General features: G+C 52.3%; 1 protein-coding gene across 1 annotated transcript; it reads left to right on the top strand.

Annotated features, from left to right (window-relative positions):
* Nucleotides 1-499: 499 nt before the first annotated feature.
* MELTF (melanotransferrin) lies at nt 500-23,103 on the top strand. Its single transcript, XM_035133903.3, has 16 exons — nt 500-726; nt 2,982-3,136; nt 4,308-4,407; nt 4,784-4,966; nt 5,688-5,844; nt 6,421-6,488; nt 7,016-7,206; nt 7,779-7,959; nt 9,179-9,330; nt 11,236-11,332; nt 12,130-12,324; nt 13,112-13,268; nt 13,606-13,673; nt 13,778-13,965; nt 20,498-20,693; nt 22,238-23,103. The coding sequence occupies exons 1-16, from the start codon at nt 678-680 to the stop codon at nt 22,306-22,308; spliced, it is 2,208 nt and encodes a 735-aa protein (XP_034989794.1). The 5' UTR covers nt 500-677; the 3' UTR covers nt 22,309-23,103.
* The last annotated feature ends 273 nt before the right edge of the window (nt 23,104-23,376 follow it).

Consider the following 23,376-nt stretch of genomic DNA (forward strand, 5'->3'; position numbering starts at 1 on the left):
AGGGGGGCCAGCAGGTTCACACCACAAGGAACAGAATTAGGCATCACAAAGACTTTCATGATGGTGCCAGCTGGGAGGCAGATTCTTTTAAGCAGCAAAGGCGGGGAATCCCCCGCCTATCTGGGATCTTGTGGAAGAGGAGATTCCTGCTACCGTACTGTTGAACTTCCTTCCCCTTCTCTTGTTCTGCGCACTTTCTCGCCTCCTGAACCTGCCTTAATTTCCTCCAAGCAGAGGCTAGCTTTCCATCTGGGACCCCCAGGGCTGCACTCTTGTCTTTCTCATCTGTTGGTTGGTAGCTGCTGCCTCTCCCGCCTGCTGTTTTTCTGTCTGCATCTGCTGCAGAAGAGGAGGCTGCCCTTGCTAGTCCATTAGGCTGCAGCAGCTTCCAGGCTGCTGCCCTGTAAGGATATCCTGCCTTTCCATGGGCTGTTAATTGGCTCAGCCACTAGGTGGTAGTGAAGCAGTGCTAAGCTCTGTTGTCCCCTGACTGCCAGGTCTGATGGGGGGGGGGAGAGAGAGAGAGATTCCTTGAAGGCACTCATTCACCTTGCCAGATCCAAAGTCTTCCCCCCTCCCCCTGGAGGTGGGGACATGCAGGGTGGCATCGCCTGCCTCCTTTTCCAGACGAGGAATCCAGTTGAACAGCAGCTTCCAGAGAGCTCCCTTCCTCCACCATGAAGAGCGTCGCCCGTCCTTCTGCCCTTCTGCTCTGCTTTCAAGCTGGTAGGCTGAAGCTCTCTTCTCTGATGAGGGTCAGATTCCATGGAGAAGGAAGTTTATTGGGAATTCTGGAGGGGGGGGGAGGGCCAGGGCCAGAAGACCCCCCACACACACACCGCCTTCCTTTCATGGTGGGTTTAGGCACCCCGTGGCTTTTTAGGGCTGGCTGCCTCTCTTGGGGTTTCCACAGCCGCTCTCTAGCTTAAGCATGGCCCAATTACTAGCCACTACAGGGCAGTCCCAGAAATTCTGGGACCCCAGCAAGGGAAGAGGCCCTTCTGGCTATGCACAGATCCAAACAGGATGACCCAAGTGTTCATTTGGCAGGAATACCAATACTCTCTCGTGAGGCAAGGGCCCGATCCCACTCTTCCTTGGCAGAGCACCCTGTGGGGTCAAGAGCCTGACTTTCCCTTTCCGGTTCAGCCGTGTGAGTGTTAGGGAGGGGGCCCGTCCAAAGAGCAAAGGACCTGGCTAGGGCAGCAGCTGCTGTTCTTCCTGCTTTGGGGTAGACTGGCTTCCAGGAGCTTTTCCATTTAAAGCCAACTCTCTCAGGAAATGAGGAAATGGTCGTCCCACATCACCCGTTTTCTTGGCAGGCCTGGGGGGGGGGAGATGGCCAGAAACCCACCCACCCACACACACACACACACACACCCACACACACACACCCAGAACAAATAAATGGCATTTGCAGGTCCAAGGAGGGCCTTGCAGCTGTCAGGGTGGATTGCCATTGCCTTGTGTGCAGTCCTCTGTTCCAGTCCTCCATAAGGCCACCCGTATTGACCATCCCCTCATTCAGCAGAGTCCAAATTGTTTGGGGAATTGTACTGAACTACAAGATTCTGCTACAAGCTTTGAGTTTCAGAAGCACTTGAGGCTGCTGGGCCATAGACAGAGACCAGGAGGTGCCATGAGTTCAGCCATCCTGCTGAGGCAGCAGCAAAAACTGATACTTCAGGAGGGAAAGGGCCAGAAGGTCCCCTCTTTGCTCATCCACCGGCCATCCAGCTCTTCTCCAGCAACTTTGGGCCCCCAGTTTTAATACTGCTGACGGGAATGTTGTTTGTGGAAATATAGCAGCAGTCTGAGCTTTAGTTCTCCATCCACACAATGCTGAGTTGGAAGAAATGAGCCACTTTGAATCCTGTCAGGGAAAAAGCCAGGAGATATGACATATGTAGAAACTAAATGATTTGGCTTTGCTCAGCTTTGGTCCATTTGGTGCAAGGTCCTGGTGGGCCTCAGCTTTTGTCTTCTCTGCAAAGATGGGACAGAAAGGTACAGAAACAGCAACCGGCAAACACCACTTTGGCCAAGTTCCTATCATCATTTTTACCATAATCGAGGGAACATGAAAAAATGTTCCTGGTCATTTTCTCTTGGTGGACAACTGAATATGACCTCACATGATGGCAGCTGGCATTTGCCACATCAGGAGGAAAGTTGGAGACTAAACAAGTGATCTTGGGTGGTAATTTTCCACCTGTATTCACCACATAAAATTGACTGAGGAAGCCATTTCAGAAGCAAAGGGTGGGAGTGGGTTTGTGCCTCTGGGCCCTACAGAAGATGCAGCCACTGTTGCTCTTTACAAACAGCACCCACCCCTCTGCCCCCAAGCTGAACAATGCGCCCTGCTTGGCTCTTGTCCCAGGGGTCCCTGTGTCTGCGATCAAAGATCCCTACTGGAGAGGCCCAGCATGGCCCCTTGTGGCTAGATGGACAAATGGAAATGACAGATAAGCGTATTCCTGGAGGAGAAGGCTGTCCGTGGCTTCCGACCCCCGATGGCTGTGTTCTCTCTTCCCTGTTGGAGGCCTTGTGCCAGTGGATGCCAGCTGCTGAAGACAGCAAGAGGAGGGCAGCCCTGTTTAGGGATGTTTTTAACGTTTGATGTTTTATCCTGTTTTAATATTCTGTTGGAAGCTGCCCAGAGTGGCTGGGGCAACCCAGCCAGATGGGCGGGGTAAAATTATATTATTATTATTATTATTATTATTATTATTATTATTATTATTATTAGGGGAGCACTGCCCTTTCGCTCAGGTCCTACAGGAGGACTGCACTTTGGGAGCCAGGGCTGGACTAGGTGGGGCCCCTTTTGGCCTGATCCTGCTGCTGCTGCAGGGCTCTTCTGATGGGTCCTTGAGTATTTCCAGAGCAATGATCCCCAGGGGCACAAACAGGCCCTGATCAGATTCTCATCCCCAGCAGTTCCTCTCTGTCTCACTTGGCACATGTGTCCTTTTCAGTCTTCACCTTGGACCAGCTGAATTGGTGCACAGTCTCTGACAAAGAGCTTGCCAAGTGCAGCGACATGAGCAAAGCCTTCTTCAGGGCCAACATTCGACCCCTGCTGACTTGTGTGAAAGGTGTCTCAGCCAGCGACTGCATGTTGATGATCAATGTAAGTCTAACTTGCTTGGGTCTGCGGTTGGGGGGGGGGGACTGTTCTGGTTATGACTGGATGGAAATTCTGGCCGTGCCTGTCCTCTCAAGTGTAGAGTCTGTTATTCTCAGGCAGTAAAAAGGTAAAGGACCCCTGGACGGTTAAGTCCAGTCAAAGGTGACTTTGGGGTTGCGGCGCTCATCTCACTTTACAGGCTGAGGGAGCCAGCGTTTGTCCACAGACAGCTTTCTGGGTCATGTGGCCAGCAGGATTAAACCGCTTCTGGTGCAACGGGTTGAAATGCCATTTACCTTCCCGCCACAGCGGTACCTCTTTATCTATTTGCATTGGCGCGCTTTGAACTGCTAGGTCAGCAGGAGCTGAGACAGAGCAATGGAAGCTCACTCCATCACAGGGATTCAAACCGCCAACCTTCCAATTGGCAAGCCCAAGAGGCTCAGTGGTTTAGACCATAGCGCCACCGACGTCTCAGGCAGTACCACCCTATGGATGTGTTAGGAATTGCTGTGGACCACAGCAAGAGGGGTTGCTGGGCTTGTGTCCTGAGCACTCAGTGGCTGCCCCTGCTTCCCCTTCCGTCAGCCTGATGCCAGCTGGGCTGCACTTTGCTGATGCTGTCAGAGAGACAGGGAAGTTGGGAGATGGGCTTGCCCAGCCGTTGTGAAGGAGAAAGTGGCAAGCGACGGGCTTCTTCCTCCCGGCTGCTGCTCTTAATTACCAAGCAGGCAGGTGTGCAGAGCACAGGGTGATGCCTTTGCCTCTGTTTCTTCCTCCAGTCTCAGGTTTTGAATCCTTGTTTCTTCTGCTCCCCCTTGGTCACCTCCTTCCCTCCCTCAGGCACATCAGCAATTGCGGCCAGGCTAGGCTGGTGGCTTGGCTGTGCTGAAACATTCCTGTGGGATTCACCCTGTTTGCAACCTCTTTACGGCTCTCCTTAGAGTCCCTCTCTAGCATCACACTACCTTCAGAGGCTTCAATGAAACCCCAGGGAAACTTGGGGGCTGGGGGCTATGAGGAAGCCTGGTGGAAATGGTTACCCCCTTACCAAATTCTTGAAGGAGGGAGGCTGGGCTGGGCAGAGGGGGCTCTCGGTATGAGCCTGCAACTCCCTTCCCTCCTAAGGGGCTGCCAAGCAGGTACCTAAAATGCACTCCTGTTTCCTTGACAGACAAGTGTGGCAGATGTGGCAGCCGCGGATGGCGGCACCATTTATCAGGCTGGGAAGGAATACAACCTGAAGCCGGTGGTGGGAGAAGCCTATGGCCAAGGTAAGTGAGCTGTTGCCAGCATCCGTCCCTCTTTTCAGGCAGGACCCAGCAGCTGCTCCACTTGTGTGCCACAAATGCCTTTTCTGCTGATAACACATGGATGCTGGGCGGAAGATCAGTGCCACCTGGGCAAAGGCTCTTCCCACCCCCCTCCCTGCAGACTGTGGTCACAGCAGCAATTGATTCCATCCAGCAGGCCAAGTCAAGCACTGAGCACGGTTCAAATGTGGGGAGCAGCCAAGTGACTTTGTGTGCATGAAAGCCCATGCTGACTGGACAGGGCTCCATTGACATCCAGGGTACCATCCTGCTGAGGCCCTGGAGGTGCAAAGCCTTCCTCAGACTGACAGACCCCCTTCCCACTATCCCTGTGCAGATCTTGGCACCTCCTACTACGCAGTGGCTGTTGTGAGAGCAAACTCCAGCTTGACCATCGACAGCTTGTGGAGGACCAAGTCGTGCCACACGGGCATCAACAGGACGGCCGGCTGGAACGTCCCCATTGGCTTTCTTCGCGACAGCGGACGGATGGCAGTGATGGGCTGTGAGGTAGCTGAAGGTGAGGCCTGCCTGCAGAGGGCTGGTTGAGGACGTGCCACAAGCTTCTGAATTACAGAGAGTCTAGCTGCTCCTCTGAGCAGTTGTACAGATTGCCTGGGGTTGTGGTTGGGTTGCAGCTGGCACAGAAACACCCCCATGTCCTGCCAAAGGAGGTTTTGTGTGCAGAATTTGACCATGTTCTCTGCAGCTGCCAAGTCCAGAGCTTTGCTTTGCTTTGCAAAAGTCCCAGAGAGAGAGGGTTCTCTTGCCACCCCACAATTCCTCTCTCTCTCTCTCTCTCTCTCTCTCTGTGTGTGTGTGTGTGTGTGTGTGTGTGTGTGTTTCTTGGGGTTGGGGAAGGCACACAGCATCCCTTACAGAGCCCAGAACTTGCTGGGTCCTGATGTACTCAGTTGCACACACACGGAAGAGGACTCTCACTCTCCAGCACTTGGTTTGCGCTCAGCACAGATGGAAACGGGGGTTGTGTGTGCATGTGGGGCTTTGTGGCTCCTTGGCTGGCTGTGAGCTGCGCAGGTATGGCCCTTGAGCTGGGCCAGGGGGGCTCTCTTGGTCAGTGGGAGGACTGTCCCTCCTTGTGTTCAGCGCTCCTTCCAGCCTTGACCTGAGCCCAGCAAGGCTGCTTCTCCAGTTGCTTTCTCCCCTGGGGCCAGGAGGGCAGCGGGGGCTGCTCTGGCCTGGCTTGTGGGTCCAGCCCCTCACTTCTCCTTCTCTTCCAGCGGTGGGCAACTATTTCAGTGCCAGCTGCGTCCCTGGAGCCAGTGGAAACGGCTACCCAGCTAACCTCTGTGCGCTTTGCAAAGGAGACGGGGCTGGTCGGGGGAAATGTGAGCTGAGCCCCAACGAGGAATATTACGACTACATGGGCGCCTTCAGGTACCTTTGGGGGACAAGAGAGCGGGGCCCATTCCCCTGGAAATCTATGAATGCTGAGGAATAACGAAAGCTTGGCTTATAATATGACATGAAAGTAACAGAATATATCAATGCTGCTTCAGGCAGCAACATTACAACACGCTAAAGTGGCAATCACTCAGGTTTTGATTAGTTTTTAATGCTGGCTAGATTTACATACACTCTTCAATGTCTTCCAGGACATGTCTTTGAGATCAGACTAGTACGAGGGTCAAGAAAGTTCATAATGGGGATATCCTGCCATATTAAGTTATGCCAACTCATGTCCTGATGATCTACAGTAATAAACCATAGGAGAAGCTCAGGCTGACACTCCCCTAGGCACAGAGGGGCTCCCCACACTCTGCTCCCATGCAGATGGGCGTCTCTGACTTCTTGCCCCACTTGTTTAGGGCTGAGGCAGTGGGGCGGGCAGAGGCAGGCTTGGGGCAGGATCCTCACTCAGAGTCCTCCTGGGAGCAGCGGCCAAAAGCTTCTCACCATGCTGTGCTTCTGCAGCCATTGAGGGGCCTTGACTGTGCCTCGGTTTCCCCTTAGGTGCCTGGTGGACGGAGCAGGGGAGGTGGCCTTTGTGAAACACAGCACAGTCCCCGAAGCCACTGAGGGTGAGTCAGCCTGCGCAGCTTCTGCCCGGGGGGGGGGGGGAGCTGGTGGCCTCTTGGGTGAAAGCAGAGGGTGGGCCTGCCTTGGCCCTGGGGAGGGGGCTGAGAGCACCAGCCAGGGGTGGGGGTGGAGCTCTGCTGGAGATTTAGGCAGGTGCAGGTGCTGGGAGAGGGACAGAAGAGGGGGGCACTAAATCCCTTTCCAGGAGTTTAATTCTTCATTCAACGACATTGGATTTATGGGTCAGGAGGGAGTTATTCCCTCTGGTACTCTAGGTGAGAACGGAAACCTCACCTGGGGAAGGCACAAGGGCCTTTCTGCTAATGGTTCTCCTGGGGCAGTTTTTAAAATAAATGGAACGCAAAGGGCATGAAGCAAGAGTGACAAAACTGCTCAGCTTGGCACAGTTTCCTGTGGTCTCCCTTTCAGTGGTGCCCAGGGGAGTCCTGGTTTGCAGGCTGACGGAGTGGGGAAGGGAGCTGTCCCCAGCCTATGTGGGTCACTGCCTGTGCTCTGCTCTGCCTTCCAGGCCTAGCTCGTCCCTCATGGGCCCAGACGGGGCTTCAGGCCACGGACTTCCAGCTCCTTTGTCGGGATGGCAGCAGAGCAGCAGTGACGGCGTGGAGGTCCTGCCACTTGGCCCGTGTCCCTGCGCACGCCGTGGTGGCCAGGGAGGACATGAATGCGAGCCTCATCTTCCAGCTGCTCAACCAGGGGCAGGTGGGTCCCTCTGGCCTCCCCTGTCCCCTCCCCAGCTTCTGATTCATCTGCTGGCCTGGAGATGAGGGGTGCCCCAGCCCAGGCCCACGGAGGAGACCCCAGAACCCCTTGGGGCTCTTTCCTCGGCAGCCACGGCAGAGTGCAGAGGCCCGGCAGAGCTTGCCTTGCAGGCTCTCCTGGGTGGTGGTGCCACCTTTCCTCCCTAGAAAGGCACCTCTGCTTTCAGCTGCTGCAGAGCACATGCCACTATTTCTGATGGGCAGTGAAATCGGCTTCGGCTCCTGCACCTCCAGCACCTGTGGCTGACAGAAATCCAGAGCTGCAAAGATGCTTTCTTGGCATAACTCTCTCCAGGCTTTTGTGGGCACCAGCCAGCCAGACCCCCACAGCCTGCTGCATCTCCCCAATGCCCCCTGCTCTGCAGAGGTGGAAAGGAAGGTGGGAGGCCAAGCTGGTCCTGGGCCTTGCGCTTCTCTGGGCTCTTCTCACTCCATTGCAGACATTGGGGATATTGTGGTGTTAAGAATAGCAGAGTTTCCTAACCAAGACTTCCTTTTGTGTCCTTGTTGCAGCAAAGGTTTAACACCGAAGGTGCTGATTTCCAGATGTTTGACTCTTCAGCCTATGATGGGAAGAATCTTCTCTTCAAAGACTCCACTATGGAGCTGGTTCCCATCGTGGGGCAGTCCTACCAGGCCTGGCTGGGAGAGGAGTACATGCATGTCGTGCGGGGACTGGACTGTGACCCGACAAGTAGGGGGCATCTTGGGGTTGTCTCTCTAAGGAAGAGCGGTGGCTCTTTGATCTCAGAATCAGCCCCTGGGTGGAGGGGAGGCACTGGGAGTCGGGTGGGAGAGAAAGAGCCACAAGGGCTGGGCAGAGGGTCAGCAATGGGGCAGGGCAGGCAAACTAGCCAGGGTGTCTGTGGTCAAGGAGGCTTTGGGGTGAGAGCTGCCTCCTGGCGGGAGGGAGTTCCACAGGGGAATTCTGTGCTGCGTGAAGAAGGGCTTCCTCTTATCTGTCCAGAGTCTTCCAATGTTCAGCTTCAGGCGAGGTCCACCAGTTCTAGTGTTACAGTAGGAGAGAGGGAGGAAACTTTCTCTCTCTCCACTTTCTCAATGCTGCCTCTTGAAAGAGATGTCCCCAGCACTGCAGTCTTCTCTCGCAAGGGAGCGGCTGCACCCCTCTGACCCTTTTGCTGGTGCTTTCCTGAACCTTCCCCACCCAAGGCCCATGTGCTCTGACCCCCACATTCTGCTTCCCTTAACCTGTGGCCCTCCAGGTGTTTCTGATGAGTGTTAGAGTCCCACAACATCTGGAAGCACACAGCCTTTCTGAGAAGAGTGCTTTTGCAGCTTGGTTTTCTTTTCTTTTTATTAATATGTTTATTGAAGATTTTTGCATTAAAAATGTAATAAAAAGAAAAAGAAGAAAAAGAAAAAAGAAAACCACAAAAAAGCAAAAAGAAAACAAAACAAGAATCAAAAAATAAATCTTATTGATATCGAAGCATCGACTTCCCCGTCCCTCCCTTCCCGAGTCTATTTTAAATCCCATTGTACAGCTTTCACAATATTTTGCATAATAATTCAACAATTACAATTCTTATTCTTTACTCAATAATATAGCTTAATCAATTTCAAACAATATCTTAACTATCTCTAATTATTTCCCTTAGCCTTTAATTTCTCCCTGAAATTTTCCCAAATCTAACATCATCATATCTAATACATTACAATTCCTCTTAAATCTTCCCCTCCCTCCCCTGGATAACAATTCCCACGAAGTCTTGCAGCTTGGTTTTCTTTCCCCCCTTGTGGCATGCGCTGAGTTCCTTCTCAGTGTCTTTGCACAAGGACCCCCAGGATCTCAGCGTGGGATTTGCTGAACCATCCCTTGCTTGCCTGGGAGCTGCACCTGCTGTGGGCCTGCCATGTTCTCAGCCCTCCCACTCTTTTCTCTGGGGCTGCAGGGCTGCCTCCGTTCCTGCGCTGGTGCGTCTTGTCTACAGAGGAGATCTGGAAATGCAGCCAGATGGCAAAGGCCTTCAAGGACAAGCAGCTGAAGCCGGAGCTGCAGTGTGTTTCAGCTGAGAGTCCCGAGCAGTGCATGGAGCGCATCCAGGTGGGGTGCCCAGCGTGGTGGGTTAGCCTGGGGGCGGGGGCGGCTGCCCTCTGCTGGCAGGGCATGGCCCAGGGGTACCTGGGCAAATCTCAGGTGGCCATCAGGGAGATGGGGAGGGGTCTCATTCCAGGGTCCTTGCCAGGCAGGCAGAAGGCTCTTAGACTAGACTGGATTAGAGTACCTGGCATGGGGTGGTAGTGTCATATTGTACTGTATCTCTTTTTTATGTTTTCATTCTGCTTTCCAGGCAAATATTGTCTCCCAATGCAGCTCAGGACAACTGAAAGGGGGGGTGGAGAGACAGACAGATGGAGAGAAAGAGAGAGGCAGGAGAGAAAAGGCAGGAGGGAGAAGTGGGGGTGCAGGGGGCTGGGAAATGGGCAGAAGGGGAAGGGCAGCAGCCCAGGGCTCTGCATGCAGCTTCCATCCCGGAGGGATGTGGGAGGGCCTCACGCCAAAGCCCCGGAGAACCATGTCTGCCAGTCAGGGCAGACAGTGCTGGGAAGGGGGAGGCAGCTGCCCAGGATCCTCTGCCAGGCCCTGCTTCTGCTCTTCCCTCCCTGTGGCCCTGGCTGGGCAGAGGAGCTGCAACTGCCCCCTCTTTCTGCCCTTGGTGATGTATGGGGCTTGATTTTCCTTCCCTTCCCCCCCCCCCCGTACCAGGGCAGCTGACCATGGGAGCCAAGAGTTTGTTCTGGCCATGGGGGGGGGGCAGGCAGGGGGAGCCAGCTCCTGGCAGCTGCTCCTTCCTGTTCTTCACACCCAAATAGGCGCCTGGACACCAGCAGAATCAGTGCCTTGACTGACAGAGTTTGCAGTGGCCCTGAAGCACTGGGCAACTGTTGGGGCAGTTGGGGCCTTTCTCCTCCTCCCTGCTCCTCTTCCACTGGGGGTTGGCACCATTTGGACGCACAGCCTCCCAAGCACATCTCTCCAGGTGCAAATGGCTCTCACCTTACCAGGAGCACCAGAGCTCCTGGAGGAAGCCATGCCGGCCCTTTGCCTTATTCATTCAAAATAATGACCAGCAGCCAAAGAACAACATTAATTTGTTCACAAAACCTGCACCTATCAAAACCAATAAAAGACGTTGGGTAAAAACAGCAGGTGAAGCCCAGAGCATCACCATCAATGAATCCCAAGGTGGAGGTCTGGGCAATGAGCCGGGGGGGGGGGCATTGGCATCCAGAGCAGAGCCTCTGGCTAGTATTACCTTCACAGCCTGGCAGAGTTGCATGGGCTTAGAATCCTAGAATTGTAGGGTTGGAAGGACCCCTGAGGATCATCTAGTCCACCCCATTCAGTGCAGGAATCTCAGCTGAAAGCATCCATGACAGATGGCCATCCAACCTCTGCTCAAAACACCACCTTCTGAGGAAGTCCATTCCCCCATCGAACGACTCTTACCCCCTTGAAGTTCTTCCTAGCATGTGCCATGTGATTTCAGGCTGAGAATCTGGAATTCATGGCTTGTGCTCAGGGAGCCCTCCTTCGCCCAAGGGCAGGGGAGATGGAGTGAAGAAGAGGGATGCGTGTCTCTCTGTGAGCATCTGGACATGGACTAAGCCTGAGCAAAGCTATCAGGCAGCCATGCCGAGATGGGTCAGAGGGAAGGAGGGGTGCCACATACCTGGAAGGGCAGCTGTGGGTCCTGGCAGGGAACAGACCACCAGGCCACAGGGTGGCTTGCTGCACTGGCATCTCCTTGCCATCTCCTGGGTCTCGGCCTGCCCCTCTGCATCCATCTCCTTCTGTAACCTGTAAGCAAGACAGGACAGTGCAGAAGGAGGCCATTTGGGGGCAGGCATTAGGGCAGGCAGGCACCTCTGCTTCCCCCCACCCCACCTCACCCCACCCCCGTGTGACTTAGCTGGGTCTTAAAAGGATGTTTTGATTTCCTTTCAGAACAGAGACATTGACGTTGTGTCTCTGGACGGAGAGGATATTTACACGGCCGGGGAGACGTACGGCCTGGTGCCGGCTGCTGGCGAGCATTACGCAGGTGAGGAGCCTGGCAGGACTGAAGGCCTCTTGTGTGCAAGCTGTTTTGTGGCTGGCCGGCTGGCGACTCAGTGCCCACAGGCATGGCCACCGCCCAACTGAGCACCACAGAGCTGAACGAGGGGATTCTCTAAGGACCTTTCCAGGCCTCCAGCGAGGGCCCCCCAAGCGCAAAGGTCCGTGGGGCAATTGGCGATTGGCAGCAAAGCACCAAAGATTCTGGAGGCCTCAGCTTTCTGGCTCAGACTGTGCTCAAGTGCTGGTCTTCAAGGAGACAGGAGACCCACTGCGCTCCTTTCCCCCTTGCTCTCTTGCCCCAGGGGGCTCACAAGCTGAGGGCTTCCTTCCGGCCTTTGTGCTGGGGCAGCCTGTCAAGTTCCTGGGTCACGTTGGCCCCAGAAGGTTTGGCCAGGGAGGGCAAGAGTGGAGTCCTTCAGGAGCCGGGTTGCCCACCTGTAACCCCGACTGGGGCAGGGGCTTGCCTTGCCAGTCTCATCCTGTGCTTTGGAGGGGCACTTTGGCTGCCAGGCCTTGCCCAGCTCTTCCTCTTTCCTTTATGACAACAGCAGTTTAACAAGGAGGACCCAAGGAGGGAAGCATGTGTGTCTCTCGGGAGGGGGGGCTCTGCTGTCTAAACAGAAATGATCCCTGTGCCTCTATGGTGCCCCCTGCCTTTCCTGACCCCTTCGTTTCAAGCTCTTGTCCAAAATGCTGCTCTTTCTTAGAGACCCCTTTTAAACAGCTAAAGGAGGGGGCAGAGGGGGCTCAGGATTTATTTTGTGCTCCCCCCTCCCCCAGACGAGGACACCAACAGCACCTACTACGCAGTGGCCCTTGTGAGACGGGTGGCTGATGACGCCTTCACCATCTTCGAGCTGCAAGGAAGGAAGTCCTGCCACGCTGGCTATGGGACAATGGCTGGGTGGAAGATGCCCATTGGCCTCCTGCTGAAGAAGGGGTTCATTCGTCCTCAGGACTGCAACATCCCCAAAGGTAAGGGGGGCAGGAAGGGGGCTGCACAAGCAGACCTCTGTTGGAGAGAGAGAGAGAGAGAGAGAGAGAGAGAGAGAGAGAGAGAGAGAGAGAGAGAGAGAGAGAGAGAGAGAGAGAGAATGGGAGCAATGGGAGCAATGGGAGCAATGGGAGCAATGGGAGCAATGGGAGCAATGGGAGCAATGGGAGCAATGGGTGGAGGGGCCCTTAACCCCCCTTTCCCCCTGCCTTTCTCCCAGCTCCTGCATGATCATGGGGTCACCACCACCAGGCCAGGTAAGGCAGGTGCCAAGGCACCCTCTGGCCCAACAGAGGAAGCCGCCTGATCCTGAAGCAGGCCAATGATCCCCACCCCCTCAGTCTTGCCTATGCTGGCAGCAGAACTCGCCCTCTGGAGTCTCACTTCATTGTAGAATTGCAGAGTTGGAAGGGACCCCTGGGGTCATCTAGTCCATTCCTGGTCTCGGGCAGGGAGTCTTCTCCGGCTCTGCCTGGAGCTGCTGCCTGGAGTTGCACGGGGGACCTTCTGCATGCCTCCCCTTGAGCCCACCAGCCTCCCAGTTGAATCAGAGTTTGGCTTATGAGAACTTTGGCCCAAAGCTCTGCCCTCATCCTGGCTCACCTGGGACCTGATAAAGCCTCAGGCATCCAGGCAGGGCAAGGCCCCCTTCAACTCACTCTTTCCGAGTGCCCAGCTGTTCTCGGGGCTCCTCCTGGCCTTGCTGAACCTCCCCCTCCTGGGCTCATCAGAACCATGCCCAGCTTTGGCCTCCTCCTCTCATTCCAGCGGTGAGCACCTTCTTCTCCGGCAGCTGCGTTCCTGGGGCCCAGGGAGATGGCTACCCAGACAGCCTGTGTGAGCTCTGCATTGGGGACCTCAGTGGCCACTACAAGTGCAATGCCAGTAGCCAAGAACGTTACTATGGCCACGCTGGAGCCTTCAGGTAATGGGGACTGGCAGGGGGTGCCAGCTGGCCAGAGCCTCAAGTACCTGGCAGGAGAGAGGAGGAGTCTTTCCTCTTGCTTGCCACCTGAAAGCCTCTGGGGAGAGACTCTTGGGGTGTGAGCATGGGGCATTCCCTGAGATAGAGTGGCACATGTGTTGTCCAAGTCAGATGGCACTGATTGCAGTGTGGAAGCTGTTCATGTCAGCCCAAGCTCCTGGCTGCCGCTGGCCATTCCACTCGGGGGGGGGGGTGTCCATGCCTTGCTTTGCTGCTGCTGGAGGCCCTTCTGCCACCTGCTTCACACTTGCTGTCAACCTCTTTGTGCTCTTTGCAGGTGTTTAGCTGAGCGTCATGGCGATGTGGCCTTTGTCAAGCACTCCACAGTCTTTGAAAACACAGATGGTATGTTGCCCACTCCTGTCTTTTACGAGCCCTCCCTCCCTCCCTCCCTCCCTCCCTCCTTCCTTCTCCTTGAAACCACTCTCTGAGCACTTTTGTCCTTCCAGGGAACAACATGGACTCCTGGGCCTCCCAGCTGCGCCTGGGGGATTTCCAGCTCTTGTGCCCAAATGGTGCCCGTGCGGAAGTTAGCCAGTTTGCCCACTGTCATTGGGGACAGGTGCCCGCCCATGCCATCATGGTCCACCCAGACACAAATGCTTTGGCTGTTTTTGGACTTCTGAACATTGCACAGGTACCGGTTTGTCGCTTAGAAGAGAGAGAACACAAGAGGGCGCCATCGCCATCTTCATCCTCCTGAGGGTCCTCCTTTCTCTCACTGCTATGCTTCCTGTTGGGCACCTGGGTGGCCAGTGGGAGGTGGGCCCCCTTGGCCTGATCCAGCACTCCTTCTGTCTGCATTTCCTCTGGTGATTCTGCCCTCAGAGGCCAGGCTGGCGGCAAAGAGCCTAGAGCTCTCAGGAGGGGCCCCGACACCCCTTGGCACTCTGAGCCGTGGTGGGGATGCAAGATCAGACAGTGAAGGTCCCTGCCAGTTCTTGGGTCCCTGCAAAAGTCTGTTTGGTTTTCACATGGTTTAGGTAGTTTATTCGGTTGCTGGTTTATTTGAACTTGGGGCTTATCCACACCTCCCTTTCCTCTGCTCTTTGCAGGCATGGCCCACAATTTAATGCTCTGTGTCCAAGAGCTGCCCCCCTTTTTGCTCTGCAGCCTCCCCCTCCCCCCATATTTTTTTCAAATATGTTTATTGATTTTATAACAAACAAAAACACAAAAACAAAAACATACAAAATACAAAAACACAAAAACATCAACTGTTTAAGTCAGGGGTCCCCAGACTTACTGGCGTTTGGGCCGGTTCCCACCACGCCGATCGCGCGGCGGGCCGGAGGGCGGGGGAGCGCGCGCCTGTGCGGGCCAGCGGGCGGGGGAGTGTGCGCCCGTGCGCATGCGCATGGGCGCTTACTGGCGCGGCGGTGCGCTTCCCGGGTGGAAAAAGCGCCGAAAATCCGTTGTGCGCATGCACGTGGGCCTCCCCCGACCCGGAAGTGCACCAGAAATGACTTCTTCCGGGTCGGGAGAGGCCCATACGCATGCGCAGAAAGGATTTTCGGTGCTTTTTTCCCAACCCGGAAGAGCGCTGCCGCGCTGCGCGCTGTAAGAGCGGGCGGCGGGGGTCGTCGCGGGCCGGATTGGCAGGCTAATTGGGCTGCATCTGGCCCCCGGGCCGTAGTCTGGGGACCCCTGGTTTAAGTCTTCTGTCGATTCTAACATTGTTGACTTCCTCATGCCCCTTCCATCTGCGTTACATTGTATATCATCTTTAGTAATTTCTATATCTTGTTCCTGTAACATATTTACCACTTTAACTAATCTTTTTCTAATCTTTTCTTGTATCTTAACATAAATTCCCGCTCTTATTCCACACTTATAACTACATCTCAACATAATTATACACCTATACATTTTTTATTTCTACAACCTCCCTGTACCTCCTAAACTTCTATTAATCCATTCCAATAATCCTATTATTTCTTAAATAAACTTTGAATTTCTTCCAATCTTCTTCCACCGCTTCTTCCCTCTGGTCTCGAAGTCTCCTGGTCAGCTCCGCCAGTTCCATGAACTCCATCATCTTCTTCTGCCAATCGTCCACCATTGGTAATTCTTCAGTCTTCCAATTCTTAGCCAATAAAATCCTTGCTGCTGTTGTGGCATACAAAAAGAATGTTGTATCTTTCCTAGGTATTTCCTCTCTAACTATTCCAAGTAAAAAGGCTTCTGGTTTCTTAACAAAGGTGTTTTTCAACACTTTTTTCAATTCATTATAAATCTCTTCCCAAAAGCTCTTTACTTGGGGGCACGTCCACCACATATGGTAAAAGGTTCCTTCTTGAGTCTTACATTTCCAACATTTGTTATCATGCTTGTGATAAATCTTTGCTAGTTTTACGAGTGTAAGATACCACGTGTACATAATTTTCATCATATTTTCTCTTAAAGTGTTACACGCGGTGAATTTCATATTCTTCTTCTACAACCTTTCCCAATCCTCCATCATAATATTATGTCCCACATATTTCACCCATTTGATCATTGCAGATTTCATTTGTTCATCTTTCATATGCCATTCCAACAATAAATTATACATTTTTGAAAGATTCTTTGTTTTTGACTCTAACAATTCCGTCATTTTCACTTGAAAACCTACTTTTTTGTCCATTTTGTACATTTCATTAATTTGATGGTATTGTAACCAGTCATTTACATTGTTCTTCAACTGTTCATATGATTTTAATTTAATCTGATCTGCTTCATCAACCAGAATGTCTCTATATTTTAACCACTTGGTTTCCATATTCAGTCTTTTCTGTGTCTTAGCCTCTAAAGGTGAAATCCACCTGGGTGTTTTCGATTCTAACAAATCTTTATATCTATATTCCATACATTATACAAGGATTTAATAATAATAATAATAATAATAATAATATTTATACCCCGCACATCTGGCTGGGTTTCCCCAGCCACTCTGGGCGGCTTCCAACAGAAATATTAAAATACACTAATTTCTTAAAGATTAAAAGCTTCCCTAAACAGGGCTGCCTTCAGATGTCCTCTAAAAGTCTGGTAGTTATTTTTCTTTTTGACATCTGGTGGGAGGGCGTTCCACAGGGCGGGTGCCACTACCGAGAAGGCCCTCCTTAATATGGCTTTTAAGGTCCGTATAGTTAAAGCTATGGTTTTCCCAGTACAGTGGTGCCTCGCTAGACGAAATTAATTCATTCCACGGGTCAATTCGTGCAACGAATTTTTCGTCTAGCGAGTCCCAGTTTCCCATAGGAATGCATTGAAACTTAATCAATGCATTCCTATAGGCTCTGGGGGACTGGTGGCATGTGACGGGGCTTCGGAGAAGGTCTCCGAAGCCCCGTCCAATGCCGGCTGTGTGCGAGGCGGCTGGGGGAGAAGCTCTCTTCTCCCAGCCACCGCCTTGCCTGACTCCCCCGACATGGAGCGCAGCTTCGGAGACCTCTGAAGTTGCGCTCCATGCCGGCTGTGAGCGGTGAGAGGCGGCGGCGGGGGAAGCTTCTCCTGCCACCGCCGCCTCCCACCTCCCTTCTCCGGTGTGGTGTGCAGCTTTGGAAGCCTCCGAAACTGCATCCCATGCCGGCTTTACGCGGCGAGAAGCGGCGGCGGGGGAAGCTTCTTCCGCCACCGCCTCCCGTCTGCCTTTTCCGACATGAGACGGCGAGGCGGCGGGGGAGAGAAGCGCTTCTTCCCCCACCGCCTCCCGCCTGTCTTCCGGCCACAGTGATCCATGCGACGATCACCTCCAGGCTTGACTATTGTAACTCGCTCTACGCAGGGTTGCCCTTAAAGCTGACCCAGAAACTCCAGTGGGTGCAGAATGCCGCGGCGAGGCTCCTTACAGGGTCCCGGCCGCGGGATCACATTCATCCAGTGCTTTACCAGCTGCACTGGCTCCCGGTGGAGTACAGGATCAGGTTTAAGGTGCTGGTTTTGACCTTTAAAGCCCTATGCGACTTGGGACCCTCGTACCTACGGGACCGCCTCTCCTGGTATGCCCCACGGAGGACCTTAAGGTCCACAAATAATAATATTCTGGAGATCCCGAGTCATAAGATGGCTAGATTGGCCTCTACTAGAGCCAGGGCCTTTTCAGTACTGGCCCCAACCTGGTGGAATGCTCTTTCCCAGGAGACCAGGGCCCTGCGGGATTTGTCATCTTTCCGCAGGGCCTGCAAGACAGAGCTGTTCCGCCTGGCCTTTGGGTTAGACTCAGCCTGACCCCTGTGTTTTCCTCCCTCATGGCTTGGATTTATGGCCTACTTGAAATGAGGCTGCACTTTAAATTTTAATACTGTATTTTAATCTGTATTTTAATTAATTGTTTTTATGTTTTATTGTAATTTTGTTGGTGTGAGCCGCCCTGAGCCCGGTTTTTGACTGGGGAGGGCGGGGTATAAATAAAAAATTTATTATTATTATTATTATTCCCCGGTGGTGCGCGGCGGTGCGGTGGCTTCAAGGGGAAGACAGGCAGGGGCAGCCGCCGCAACGCCGCATTTCGGCTCCGCCCCCCCCCTCCCGGCAAAGGAAGATTAGCTGTCAGCTTCCCGCGCTGACAGCTGATCTTCCTTTGCCGCCTTCTATGGCCGCGCTTCGTAAGACGAAGCGGCGGTCATAGAAAATTTTGTTGTCTTACGAATGCCTCGCGCAACGCAAAACTCTTTCGTCTAGCGAGTTTTTCATTGTGCGAGGCATTTGTAAAGCGAGGCACCACTGTAGTGATGTATGGAAGTGAGAGCTGGACCATAAAGAAGGCTGATCGCTGAAGAATTGATGCTTTTGAATTCTGGTGCTGGAGGAGACTCTTGAGAGTCCCATGGATGGTTGGACAGTGTTCTTGAAGCTACAAACATGAGTTTGACCAAACTGCGGGAAATCCAAGACTACATCATCCCTGCTAGGTAGGCCATCCCAGACTGTGCTTAACTTCTGGATGCAAGTGAACAAGAAATGAGAATGGGATCAACATGGTCACAGCAGGATTGTGGAACAGCAGCAGTATTTCTCAGTAGCCAGGCTTGGCTTTTGCTAATACAGTATTTTTTTTTATAAGCTGCAAGCATGGAAATATTAAATGGGCACCTAGGTGCCATCAGCATGAAATGAAAATAAAATCAGGAAAAGGTTTTGGTACGGAGGAGAAGGGGCAGGTGAATGATGGGGGGGGGGTGAACAGTGCAAAGGTTGTTGCTAAAAGGTTTAGAGCGGAATTGTTGGTTATGTTTAAACTTTCATGGAAAAATCCAAGGAATCAGAGCGCTGCAGCGTCACCCATCCCTGGCAGCCCAGCAGACTCGGCCTCCTCCTTGAGCAAATATTTATAGCAGCACTGCAGGCTGTGAGTGGGAAGGATTCTTTGTCTGGAAGTGGCCCAGGAGCTTCCAGGCGAGTGAGGACAAATCTGTGATTCAGGAATACAGATTAGTTATGTCCATCTGTGATGCTACAAAGCAAAAAGCTAGCAAAACTATCCATCTATATTTCCAGCACTTACGGAATGTTTGAAAAGTATAAATTGTCTCATTCAAAAATAGGATCCCAAGAATATGATCTGAACCTCTCTGGGGTTTTTTTAATACATGAAATTAATTTTAAAACAGAGTTTTAAACCATCTCGTCCTCTGTCGTCCCCTTCTCCTTGTGCCCTCAATCTTTCCCAACATCAGGGTCTTTTCCAAGGATTCTTCTCTTCTCATGAGGTGGCCAAAGTATTGGAGCCTCAGCTTCACGATCTGTCCCTCTAGTGAGCACTCAGGGCTGATTTCCTTCAGAATGGATAGGTTTGATCTTCTTGCAGTCCATGGGACTCTCAAGAGTCTCCTCCAGCACCAGAATTCAAAAGCATCAATTCTTCGGCGATCAGCCTTCTTTATGGTCCAGCTCTCACTTCCATACATCACTACTGGGAAAAAGTGACTTATTGGTATACAAAGCTTCACTGAAAACATCTTATTATCTTCTCAGAAGATAATGGCATTTTGAAGTTAGGGGAAAACAAAACTACTTAAAGCAATGCAGCATAGTATTTTTTAGTACAGTATTGTAAGGGATGTCGTTGTCTACGCTTGAGTAATGACGCTCCAAGCTTGTCTTTAAGACTTTTATTGTGCATATTATTTACAGTGCAAAGAGCTCCAAAAAACATGTCTACTCAGTCTTCATCAGATTCTCGCAATCGCCTTTCGATTTCACGCCCAGCAAAGTAGTTTGGGGACTCCAAATCTCTGCCCCCTGTGTCTACGGGACGTTGCATGCCTCAATTCAGGCGTGGGGGGGGGAAGGGCGCCCCTCTGATACCTCTCCTCTAGAAACTTCTCCCCTGATTGTGTCACTAGCTGCAGGCTGTCAGAGCCCTTCGTCCTTCCGCTCATTTCCTCCCTCCTGTCCACTGACCCTCCGCTGGAGCCAAAGCCGTTGGAGGAGCTGGATTTGATGAGGGGGGGCTGTTCCCTGTAAGCCCACCCCCTTACAAGTATCATTTTAAAATGCTGTACGCCTAGCACTACAATGGCAGGGACAGAGCAACCAGCCAGTGTTTGCTTAATGTCAGAGCTCCCCTATCAGGGGTTGTTGTGGCTACTCTTGAGTAACGACCCTCCACATCTGCTTGTCTTTCAGATGTTTTTATTGGTGCATATTATTTACAGTGTAAAGTGTCCATAAAACATGTCTGCCTCAGTCCTAGTCAGAATCTCGCAGTGTTTGTTTTCTGTTTCGCGCCCAACACAACAGCCTGGGAACCTTTCTCCAACGGGGAGCCATTCACCCCAATTCCGGCGTGGGGGGGATGGCCTTCTGACTGACTGTTTGCCGGTCCCTTCTTCCCCTTCCCTCTCTCCCTCCCCTTGGAGCAAGGGCTCTCTGATGCTGTCAGAGCCTTGGCTCTCCCTTTCTGTCTCCCCAATTTCTTCTAGCGCATCTACGGTAGTTGTGAAGCATAATTTCTAAGCATGGTCACCTTTGGGAATTAAGTTAATAGTGAGCCAAACAAGGGAACCCAGTGTAGCAAACTCCTTGCTTTTCCCCGCTCTGGTGCTGGGAATCACAAGGCGGCTCTTCCTCCCCCTGCCTGCTCTCTGCAAACTCTGGCAGGCAGCAGCTCCCCCCTTGCCCCCCCTCGCCCCAAAAGGAGAGGCGCTCCTGGATGTAACCAGTGACCTCTGCTTGGCTTTCAGGACTTCTTTGGCAACCACCATAAAAATGGATTCCAAATGTTCAACTCTACAGCCTACAGAGGGAAAGATTTGATCTTCCGGGACTCCACCACAGCCATTGTGCCAGTCGGGGAGAGGAGGACGGCCATATCCTGGCTGGGGCAGCCATTTGTGGAGGCCCTGGAGGGCCTAAGGGCTTCCCAGTGCTCTGGCGCAGGTGAGTCTGGGGAGCCCCATGCCACCCCGCCCTCTCCTGTCCCTGCAGCAGGGAGAAGTGACCCATGGACTGTATCCAGCACCCCCCATGGCTTTGTGTGCCCCCCCAATCAGCATACTAGTTTATTATATGACATTTCAATTTCTGTCATTCCACTAATCGACAAAACAGGCCTGTCTCTCAACACAGTGAATAAGTCACAGCCTCCCTGCTCTCCATTGAATCAGTTCATTTGATTTGTCCATTTCTGCCATTTCTAAGTATATTAACATTACTTTCATTCAACGTATATCCCACCCATTCTCCCAAAGGAGCCTGGGGTGCAAAAGCATCATTGAAACAATGTCCTTTTAAAAGCATACATGAATTTTTGTTAATGAATGTGTCTGGCTACTCCTGAGGGTCCCTGGTGGGGAGGGGAGGCTTGCTGACAGAGCCTAGGGCTTTCCGATCAGAAAGTCAGCGGTTCAAATCCCTGCGACGGAGTGAGCTCCCATTGCTCGGTCCCAGCTCCTGCCAACCTAGCAGTTCGAAAGCACGCAGTGCAAGTAGATAAATAGGTACCGCTACAGCGGGAAGGTAAATAGCATTTCTGTGTGCTGCTCTGGTTCGCCAGAAGTGGCTTTGTCATGCTGGCCACATGACCTGGAAGCTCAACACTGACTCCCTCGGCCAATAATGCGAGATGGGCGCCACAACCCCAGAGTCGTCCGTGACTGGACCTAATGAGTCAGGGGTCCCTTTACCTTTACCTTTTTCCTCCTGAGGGTCCCTGGTGGGGAGGGGAGGGATCCCTGATCCTGGGCTGTGAGGGGAGAGGGAGCAATTCACATCCCAATCCTAGCACTGAGCTGAGAGGAAAGAGACTGCTCCCCCCCTCACCAATCTGGGGAAGGAGTGAGGGGAGGATAGGCATCTTTGTCCCTGGATATATCTGGGCCTCAAAGGTTCTGTGGAACACAGTAATCCTCACACCTTCCATGTACCATAGAAGTTTGTTTGCTTTTAAAATATTTTTAAATTAATTTTTCACAAAGAATTTTTTTTTACAAATTTTAACATAAACCATAACTTACTTTATCAATTGATTGGAAGTTTATAAAATTATGCATTGCATGGGGAAGGTAGATAGAGGAAAGCCTTTTTCCTCTCTCCCAACACTGAAACTTGTGGACATCCAATGAAGCCGAAGGTTGGAAGATTCAGGACAAAGAAAAAATCCTTCTTCAAACAGCGTAGTTAAACTCTGGAACTCCCTCCCACTGGAGGCAGTAATGGCCACCAACCTGGAAGGCTTTAAAAGAGGGTTCAACAAATTCGTGGAGGGTCAGTGGCTCCTTGCCCTGATAGCTCTGCTTTACCTCCACTGTGGGAAGCAGTTTGCCTCTGAATATCAGCTGCCAGGAATCCCAAATGCAACCAGTGCTATTACATGCAGGTCCTGCTTCTGGGCTTCCTACCAGCTTCCAGTTGGCCACTGTGAGAGCAGGTTGTTGGTCCTGCAGGCCCTTCTTATATCTTTATGTCCATATGTTACATTCCAGCTTTGTCAGTGAATGTCTTCCTCTTGCTGCTGACGACAAGCCTTGGTCTCGCTGGATTCTGCTGTTCGTGATCCATTGGTTGAATGCCAACATGCCATGAGGCAAAAAGCAGCTGCAACATGGACCACCACCACAAAGTCAACAAACCAATAAAATCAGCTCGCCTGATCCCTCTGGAAGAAGAAGTGGAGCATGCTGGGCCTTCCTTTTTCCTCAGAGCACAAACGATGGTTGCTAAAGCATTTTCATTGTGATGGGAACAAGCCTGGCCTCTCCAGGGCTCCTGCACTAGCCTTCCTTTCTCCTTCTCTGGCACAGTCCTGAGGGGGGGGGGCTCAGAAGCATTTGCTTACCATTTTGGTTAATTATCATGTCGTTCAGAACTGACAAACTGGTTATTAATAACCGAGATTTGTTTGAAACAAGTTAACTCCAAACGATGGCTTATGAAGCAGACTTGTTTCAACAAAGCAAATTTTAAAATAGCCATATCCTCTGTGCTTAAGTAAAAGGAGCAAAAGCTTCCAGTTTGCTCCTCACAACCTTGGAGTAGGTGAGCCGGGGGGGGGGGGGCTTGTCTCCTCCCCTCCAAGACTAGCCAGGCTTCCTTGTGATGTCTGACTGCAGCCCCTTTTTGTGGACTTTGCTCTGCATCCAGAGATAGCTCCCCCCTGTCTGCCCTCAGCTATGGCCCTGGGCTCAGGTGTGCTAGGAGGAGACAAGGGGCATGCTGGGAGCTGCATGTCTGCTTGCTGATTCCTTGGAGAGTGTCACTATGTCAATCTTTTTGTACTAACTAGACGAACACAATCACTGTATTTATTAACTCCCTTGAGAGTCCCACTATGAATAAAAAAGCAGGCTATAAACAGAATAAACAGGAGACAGAGGTGATGGTAAGGAAGGCATTTTCCAGCCCTGCCTATCTTGGCTATATGTTGCAGCACCTAGAAATCCAGCGCCAAAGAGCCCTCCAGTTCTGTAAGCAACAAAAGGGCAAAACCTCTTCGTAAATCCCTGCAGTAGCTACCGGTATCATGAAGGGAGACAAAGGTAAGTAACTGCAGCTTCCAGGCTTTTGCAGCAACAATAACAGCAAACCTTAGTAACATGAGATGTTGGCCATACCTGCCATGGTC

This window comes from Zootoca vivipara, chromosome 5 (assembly GCF_965207765.1).
Source record: "Zootoca vivipara chromosome 5, rZooViv2.hap1.1, whole genome shotgun sequence".
Classification (NCBI taxonomy): Eukaryota; Metazoa; Chordata; class Lepidosauria; order Squamata; family Lacertidae; genus Zootoca; species Zootoca vivipara.

Coding starts and splice junctions, on each gene's coding strand:
- MELTF (XM_035133903.3), top strand. CDS start 678: ATGAAGAGCGTCGCCCGTCCTTCTGCCCTTCTGCTCTGCTTTCAAGCT. Junction 5,845..6,420: donor GACTACATGGGCGCCTTCAG/GTACCTTTGGGG, acceptor GTTTCCCCTTAG/GTGCCTGGTGGACGGAGCAG. Junction 20,694..22,237: donor TTCCCAGTGCTCTGGCGCAG/GTGAGTCTGGGG, acceptor GTTACATTCCAG/CTTTGTCAGTGAATGTCTTC.